We start from the raw sequence: 9,339 nt of genomic DNA, 5'->3' as shown, positions 1-9,339 counted from the left end.
TGGAGGGAGCTGCCTGCGGCTCATCGTAAAATGCAACAGTGTCACTTGTGTACAGAGGCCGCCAGCGGCAGAGCAAGGAGCAGGGGCCGCTGCATAGGCTGAGCTAGTTAGTCTAGCCTGGCTCTAAGGTGAATGCCATTGCTGATGCAGTACGTAGCAAGAAGTGAAAGAAATAACAATCAAGACATGTTGCCCGTCTCCTCCACCAATGTGGTGTGCTCAAATGTGGACAAGAGTAGAACCCAACTACGTTGCCTGGAGCAAGCACCTCCTTATATTATGCTAGAGAGTTGGTTACAACCATAATGTATCCGACCACACTAGGTGGCCGGACTCTACCTACACGACCACACACCATAATATATGTTTGTTTATTATCTTGATTAATTTTAAGCCAAAAATAGGGATTTTAGACCAAGATAACTACTATAACTGATTAACTAATTAAATATAAGCTAGTTATCACGGGTTATTTATATTTAGATTTTTTTGATAAATATCTCATCATTTCTTAAACAGGTTTGCTAATTATCTTGATTAATCTTTAGCCAAAAAATAGGGTTTCTAGGTCAAGATAATTACTAAAACTAATTAGCTAAATATGAGCTAATTATCATGGGTTATTTGTAATTATACCTTACTTGGATAAATATCTCATTAACTTCTAGAACTGTTTGCTAATTATCTTGGTTAATTTTCAACCAAAAATAGGGTTTTAAGGCCAAGATAATTACTAAAACTATTTGAATAATTAAGAACTAATTATCACGGGCTATTTATAGTTAGATCTATTTTGATAAATAACTCATTAACTTTTAAACATGTTTGCTAGTTATCTTGATTTATTTTCAGCCAAAAACAAAGTTATTAGGCCAAGATAATTAATAAAAATTAATGAGCTAATTACAATATATTTTTTCCAAGTTTCTAACATAATAATCTACCTAATAGACTCTATTTTTTATTTTCCAATCAATTTTAAGCTTAAAAACATACAAATTTTGCTTAATTAAAATTTAAAATTAATTGAAAAATTATGACATGATTTTCACAAATTTTAATCACTGTGCAATAGCTTTTGATATTAATTTGTAATTAATTAATCTTAGTTACTATATTTTTTCTTAATTAAGGTCAAAATCAATCAATTTTAGTCCTAATATAGATCAATAATTAGCTATATTACTAATCATAGTTAAAGATTAAGTAATCAACATCTAATAATATATAAGAGAATAAATAATAGTAGAGAAAGGTCTAATATTCTCTAATTAATAAGATAATTAGAAAATTTAGACATAAATTAATATCATTTATTGATTAACTAAAATTAACACTAATTACCTCGCTTAACCACTAGATTGTTTTCTCTCTTAGTGTTTTTCATGAAGGATCTCTCTAAGGACGAGAGATTTTGGCCAGGACTCCGAGTCTGAGAGAAATTGTGAACCTTAGGGCCCTATTTATAGTTTTTCCTGACACCCACTAGTGTTTTGGGTAGTTTCTTGCACTCTAGACATGCTCCCAGCTCCTACTAGTGCTACCTATTGCTAAAATAGTATTTGGAAGGTCTATGATAGCCTCTCCTAGCACTTGTCCACTGCTTTTAAAATCTGCTAATTTTCAAGCCTATTTTCTGCTTAAACGTAAATATTGTGACGTACCCCCGTCACAAGGAGTAGTGAGAGAGAGAGAGAGAGACTACACCAAACTAAGCATGCCTTGCATAGCATTGGGCAGCTCCCTATATTGAGCATAGAGAGAGTACATGCCAAGATGGGCTTCTATAATGAGTCCTCCCACACTAGGTGGTCGACACTACCTACACGTCAACAAGAGGGATCAACTTCGACGCCTCATTGGAGAGAGGGGGGGGGGGGGGGGTGATCATACAACAGCTTAAGGGTTAGAGACTGAACTTGTGGGCTAGACTCGACATCATACTAGACATCATCAAGGCATGGAACTCATACATCTCGCTTATGCAAACACTAGGTCGCTATCCCAATGTAATGGACAAGACGAGGAAGGGTTGGGGGTTGCATCACAATGACAATTATATGATTTTTTTGTAACATACATTAATCTCCAAAGAAGCTCGGTGTGATGGTGTTCTAATGAAAAATTCCTAACCAAAAGATTTAACATCATAGGTGAACTGGTATGCATGCCAAGCATAAAAACTCTAGAATGGGGGGAATCAACGAGATACTTCAAGAACTCCATCAATTAGTGGTTCCCTCGACTATCAAAGGTTATAGGAAGCTCTTTTAAACTTTTTTGTAGAGAAGTTTCCTTAAAAATCAATAACAAAGGCTTAACACATCTAATATAGTTTTGGGACCGAAGAAGCCTATGCTCGAAGGAAGCAAATCAACTTCAGTTCAAACCCCAATAGAAACAAAAGTCTATTGGTCAACAGAGTGGTTGAGTTTGAGCTATGTTCTAGCACCTACTTGTGAGGCAAAATTTGAATGGAATGCTTGGCATTGGCCCAAGAACAAGAACTTTGCTCTACCTAGAACTAGAGGAACATACAACAAAATCATCTACAAAGAGGAGTGGTTCTCCCCACTCAACAATTGTTGGAGATTGGTGTGGCTCAAGTCAAAAGGAGTGGTAGTTTCATGCAACATATGGGATCGTCCATGGCCTAGCATAATGGTATTCTTCCTTTGAAAGATTCTATGCAGAGATAAACATTGACAATTGCTCAGGATGCGAAGTGGCTATTGAAGACCCTCTTCATCTTTTCAAAGACTTCCCTTCTTGTTAGTAAAAATTGCAAATGGGTGCAGAAGACATGGAAAATCCGCATTTTCAAGAATGATTAGATTCTAGGAAGAAAAATTTACAATAATCATACCATTCTCGTTTGCACTTAGATTGTTTGCTTCTGCTAGTTTAGGAAAACTTGGAAGGCAAGAAGCATTCGAGTCTTTGAAAGAAACCATACGACGGCCAAGCTCGAGGAACTCACCCAAGAAAGCAAGGAATGTATCCTTTCTATAGGAAAAAACAAGGTCTTTGATGAGTGGAAGCAAACACTCATCATTTATTAGACGCTAAAAAAAATTCTTACTATGGAATCCCATCTACCAGGCAAAATGCATCCCAAGTGGTAACTATGTAAATGTCTATTTTAAAGGCCTAGACCTATACCTTGAGTGTCTTTTGGCTCCTCAAGGCCCGAGTTGTGCTTGGGGTTTCTAGTACATTTCTTTATGAGATAATATAACTCTTCCGCTCATCCCTTTCTTGGGCAACATCCCTTTTTTGCCATTTATCAAGGAAATTATAAATATTGCCAAAAGAGCCAAGATTGTGGTTTGCAAGGATAGCTCCACATCAAGTTGAAGAATGTTCCTCAGCTCGTGGTATCAAGGCAACTATTATTGGTGCCTACATATATAGTTAAGGACAATTTTTGCAAAAATATAGCTAAGGCCGAGGGATCAACTAGGGGTTATCATATGCTATCACATGAGTGTAAGGGAGGGGGATCGTATAAGTGAGTAAGATACATTTTATAAGGGTTGGTCCCATATAGGGGTACAAAAGGGTAATGTGGTACATATAGGTGATGTCTCCTTATTACTATTAGTGAACTATAGAGAGTCTCTAGGTCAAGTTAGCGCCCATCATGGGCAAGTATATGGGCATAGGCTAGTGGACAAATCTACTTCATAGTTGTATAGGGGGCATTAGCACAAGAAGTTTTGCACAAATACTCACAATAAATCCCACATTCTGACTTACGTCACAATCATGAGCTTCTGTGAGGGAGGCACCACATACCTAGCCAGGTACGAGTGGGGGCAGGGGACCGCCGGCCTGGTGGGGGGCCGATGGTCCTTTGCCCCCAATTGTACCTAGGTATGCGGTGCCTCTCAAGCAAAAGCTCATGATGTTATGCATTGTATGAAAAACACTGAAAAAGGCTTCGTTTTCTTACATGAGAAAATTTCTAAATCTTCTTGTGTGGATGTAGATGTCCACTTTGAGTTGGTATGGGGTACAATCAATTTGGGATTTAGCTTGATGGGATAATTGATTTACTTAGACTCCATAAATTTGTTGATTGACTCCCACCTTCATCGAAAGCTGTAGAATGAACACTAAACAAAACTTTGCCCCCAATTGTACCTAGCTAGGTATGCGGTGCCTCTCGGGCAGAAGCTCATGATGTTATGCATTGTATGAAAAGCACTGAAACAAGCTTGATGGAATAATTGATTTACTTAGACTCCATATATTTGTTACCTTCATCGGAAGGTGTAGAATGAACAACAGGATGAGCGTGGAGGATTTGAGCTTGAAAAATGTTTTAATTTGGTCAATGTAGGTTTGTCAACATTTTGTAGGAAAAATGTATTTTCGAGGAGGAGTGAGTAAAATTTGACGAGCATGGCACGTCTAACTACAGTCGCACCCACGATCCTCGTCAGCTCTCTCTCTCTCTCTCTCTCTCTCTCTCTCTCTCTCTCTACAGCGTGTTTCGACAGGGCAAGGGCCCCCTCCAGAGCAGCGGCGTCATGCTTTATAACGAGCCCTCTCATTGCTGTACTTTGCAAGCGCTTCTAACTTGAGCTGCTACAATGGCGCTCCGCATCTGCCACCCTCTCTTCATGCTGCTTGCCCTTTTGGCCTCCGCTTTCCTCATCAGCGCTGCTCAAGCCAGCTACTACCCTCCCGAGAAGGAGGCCTCCCCCTACACGAAGCCCACCTACGTCTACAAGCCCAAGCCCAAGCCCTACTACTATAAGCCCCTCCCTAAGCCCTCCTACTACAAGCCCAAGCCCAAGCCTTACTACTACAAGGCCCTCCCTAAGCCCTACTATTACAAGCCAAAGCCCCATTACCACTATAAGCCCAAGCCTACCTATTACAAGCCAGTTTACAAGCCCAAGCCCACCTACTACAAGCCAATTTACAAGCCCAAACCCGTCTACAAGCCGAAGCCCATCACCTACTCCAAACCAATTTACAAGCCAAAGCCCATCTACAAGCCACCTTACTACAAGCCTTCCCCCGTCTACAAATCCCCTCCCCCTCCCCCTACCTACTATGAGCCCTCCCCCGTATACAAGTCCCCTCCACCTCCCACCTACTATGAACCCTCACCTGTCTACAAGTCCCCACCACCACCCACATACTATGAACCTTCACCTGTCTACAAGTCCCCGCCACCCCCATCTTACATGGAACCCTCACCTGTCTACAAATCCCCGCCACCACCCACTTACGAGGATCAATCCCCCATCTATGCTTCGCCTCCTCCCCCTTATGCAACTCCTTCCCCAGTCTACTCCCCCCCTCCTTACTAACTGATTCTCCCTTAAATAATCACCATTACTCTACATGATTCGTCGACCTTTTGACTTCTTTAACTTGTTTTGACACAACTATCCAACACCGGCAGCAATGATAGTATCTCTAACAAATACACAAGAACTTACCACATGCTAGATTGACTGCCATCTATCAATCAATGTTGTTGGCATGGAAGTCAAAATTCTCATTGGACTAACAACATACTCATGACTTTCCAAGCACTTACTTCATGTGGTGCCTCTTCAATTCGTAGCCTAATCGAATAACAATATCGGAGTAGCCTAATAATATTGGAGTAGCCTAATAAAGCTGTATGAAAATTCCATACACTAAATTGATCAAATTATTTTGTTTTACCATGAGACACTCGCTCAACCTATGTGCTTCAAACTTGTAGTGGTGCAAAAATCTTATGTAGACAACCACTTCTATCTTTTGATACGTGTTAAGGATGTTTTGAAGAGGTCTAGTTGAGTTTACATTGAAGGATTACATATGCATTAAGGATCAAGTATGCCACAACATCTCTTAGTAATATTGAAAATGCTTTTGGTGAACTTTGTTATTTGTAGAGTTTGCTCAAAAAATGTGAATGGTGTGATCCCCCTATACCTATTATAAGAGTTCTTCTTGATGTTCCACATGATTAAAGAATATGGTGTGCATCAAGATCAAGATGGATTAGAACATTCACCATCATTTGTTTTTGATTGATTGGAAGTTTGGAATCTCAATATGTTCCCTCATCTTTGTGTTTTTTTGTCTCATTCCCAAATGCATGGTATGTGCTAAGGGTTTGGGATAATGAAATTGACTCCATAAAATACATTAATAGCGAGAGGAAAAGAAAAAATAAAGTCTTTTGAAGAAAACTAACACTTCAAGAGAAGAAAATTCAATTCCATGGCAATGATTTTTTATGGAGGTTGTTGGAGCACCATGGCATGCTTAGTAATGATCTAAATCAATGTGCATACCACGTACCTAGAAGCATATAAAAAATTCATAGGCAAAAATCTTTGCTTGTACACTTGTTGATAGGAAAAACTAAGAGCTTCTTTGCACAACCCACACTGGAAACACATTCTATTAAGTCTATACAACAAGATAGACAAACGAGACAATTTTCTGGGCCCTAAGGAGTGCACCACACTTTGTATGCCCAGTTAGTAGTGTGTCCCCTAAGAGAGTGCATGCACACTCAATAACTTGTTCTCTAGTAAAGAGTGTGGTAATCTAAATTAGTAAGCCGTTAATGCCTAGTGGATTCTCTCTATCTCCACTTGTCTAGCTATTACTAATGCAAGAAAAGAGAGAGAGAGAGAGAGAGAGAGAGAGAGAGAGAGAGAGAGAGAGAGAAGACAAAGAAGAATAAGAGGAAGTCTGAGAGAATTCTCAACATGGCAGAAACAAACCCAAGAGACTTTAAAGATCTATCCAAAGAGTCTTAGATTTAAGATTTGTTACTGAAGAGAGACTAAACAAAGCTAATGGTTCTTATCTAGGTAAAAATATCCCACATAATGTGAAGCCCGCCCCCGCCCCCGCCCCCACGCCCCCCCCAACAAAACCCCACCCCACCAAACCACAAAAAAGAAAGATTTGTTACTCAAGAGAGACTAAACAAAGGAAGTAGTTCTTACCTAGGTGCAACATCATTTTCCAAGGCCATCTCTCTTCTAAGGATTAAAAAAAAACAATCTTGAAGTGCACTTAGTTAGAATTGCAAACTATCTAAGATGGGTCTCATCTATCCTCCTCCGCTTGTACTATTATTCTGCTTGCTAAAAATAAATCAAAGATCAATCCTTGAATAACTTTGGGAGCTCATTATATCATCATAGATATTGAACATTAGTCACATTTGTGCATGTTCTATGTTGCAATTGAGCATACATAATGCACAAATAATCATTATATCATCATAGATATTGAACATTAGTCACATTTGTGCATGTTCTATGCTGCAATTGAGCATACATAATGCACAAATAATCATTAGAAAAATGAGTAAAGGGAGGTGGCACTATTCTCCCCTATTAAAATTATCATGGAAAGAAGTGACCTCCTTTTTGTTAGTAGGGAGGAGCCTAATGTTAAGAGTAAACTTTAGGCTTCCAGTGTTGGATGCATATGTAGTAAAATTGTGTTGCTGATGAGCGAAAGAATAGGCACATTGCATAAGTAGCAAGAGCAAAGAGGAATGAAAAGAATATGTTTCATTGTTATTGGGATAGGGTAGTATCTATAAGTATCTATATTATGAACATGAGATGCACATTAAAGTGTATGGATGTATTGCTTATATGCATGTAATGGATGAGTTGCAAACATGATTGGACCCAAGAGCTGAAAATTGTGCGTTTTTTTGGTTATTCTACCTTGTTCAAGTCATTACAAGAATCCATGGAGGAGTGGCAGGTTTCATGAGAGAGTAAGTTCAAAAAGTTCATCAAATGCATCAAGGAAGGGAAAGAAAAGGTTCATGATGAACCAAGGATGCCAAATTTGGGTATAGGTCATGATGACAAAGCCTTTATGAGGAGTTTGGTATGCCCTTCATGAAGACCCAAGGCACAAGAATGATACGTGCGTAAAGTAGGGCACATGATGGTGGTCTTGGACCACAAAGATCTGAGAGAGTAAGGAATCCTCTGAAGGGATTGACGTATGATAGACATGTGGCTCACCATTGTGCATATATAGCAAAGATTGTACAAAATGTGGAGCCTACTTGATTTGAGGATGCTATTGGAGATTCAAAGTGAGATCAAGTTGTGGATGATGAGATGAATTTGCTTGATATAATGAGACATGGGATTTTTTTCCATTGCCAAGGCCCAAAAGTAAAGAATGTGATTGGATATAAATGGGTTCACAATTAGAAACACAATGAAAATGGCTTATTTAGAAGGTATAAATTTAGATTGGTAGCAAAGGTTTATGCATAGACTTATGGTGTTCATTTTGAGGAGAAATTGAGCCCCATGGCGAAGATGGCTACTATCCATTCCATTATTGCAATGGCTGAAAACAAAGCTTGTGTTTTGCATCAGATGGATGTGATGAATGCATTCTTGCATTGTGACTTACAAGAAGAGGTGTATATGGAGTAGCCACATGGAAGTGATGTTTGAGAGTCTTGAGTATATATGTGAGATGAGAAAAGCACTTTATGGGTTGAAGCACACACCTCAAGCTTGGCATAAGAGGATTGTGGCATACTCAATTACTATGGGTTTTAATGGCTGATGCGGACCACTCCTTATACGAGTCCTTATATGTGTAGGAGAGTGAGGTAGCTGTCATGATCATATGTATCTATTCTCGAGGATTCACTCTATATAAAGAAAGAAACGCCACTTACGAGCACAATCTTTGAAAAAACTCCTATTTAATTTGCATAACAAGACAAATCAGAGAAAGGGTCTTTTTGCAATAAAAAATTTTCAACCTCTTTTCACAAGAGCATGTTTCCAAGAAGAAACAAGTCACCTATTTGAAACTCATATACTACACTAGATCTCCTTTTGAAGAAACAACTTGGAGCTGATATAAAGAGGTTCTAGTACTTATTGTATCTACACAACTATTATATCACAAATTGAAGGATAGGCATGGCTCACTTGGGAAACCATTCTTATGAGTCATTACAATTCCCTTTCTCTCCCCCCCTCTAAGTTTAACCACCCCCTCCTTTATTTTTAAGTTTAGGGGGATAATATTTGGGGCCCTACCCCTAGCTTATATGCTCATGTAGCCTTTCAAAACCCCCCTCCCTTGAACTTGCATGTTACAATAAGTTTCCCTAGTTAATCCCTCGAGTATCTATGTGGATGATTTGATTGTTGGTGGCAGTTATGAGGTTGAGGACAAATGAGCACATTGTAGACATCTTTACAAAGGCCCAAGGTAGGAGAGAAGCTATTGAAATTTTGACTTATTCTTGAATCATGAAAGACGGCATTGAGCTTGATGAGGAATTTTGAGATACCAAGATCAACA

General features: G+C 39.0%; 1 protein-coding gene across 1 annotated transcript; it reads left to right on the top strand.

The window, feature by feature from the left end:
• Nucleotides 1-4,576: 4,576 nt before the first annotated feature.
• On the top strand, nt 4,577-5,819 carry LOC147428353 (uncharacterized). Its single transcript, XM_086497055.1, has one exon. It carries the CDS (start codon nt 4,599-4,601, stop codon nt 5,325-5,327), a length of 729 nt encoding a protein of 242 aa, XP_086353181.1. The 5' UTR covers nt 4,577-4,598; the 3' UTR covers nt 5,328-5,819.
• The last annotated feature ends 3,520 nt before the right edge of the window (nt 5,820-9,339 follow it).

Source organism: Adiantum capillus-veneris, chromosome 23 (assembly GCF_014529385.1).
Source record: "Adiantum capillus-veneris isolate H3 chromosome 23, ASM1452938v2, whole genome shotgun sequence".
Taxonomy (NCBI): domain Eukaryota; kingdom Viridiplantae; phylum Streptophyta; class Polypodiopsida; order Polypodiales; family Pteridaceae; genus Adiantum; species Adiantum capillus-veneris.
This window is presented reverse-complemented; position numbering and strand designations above follow the sequence as displayed.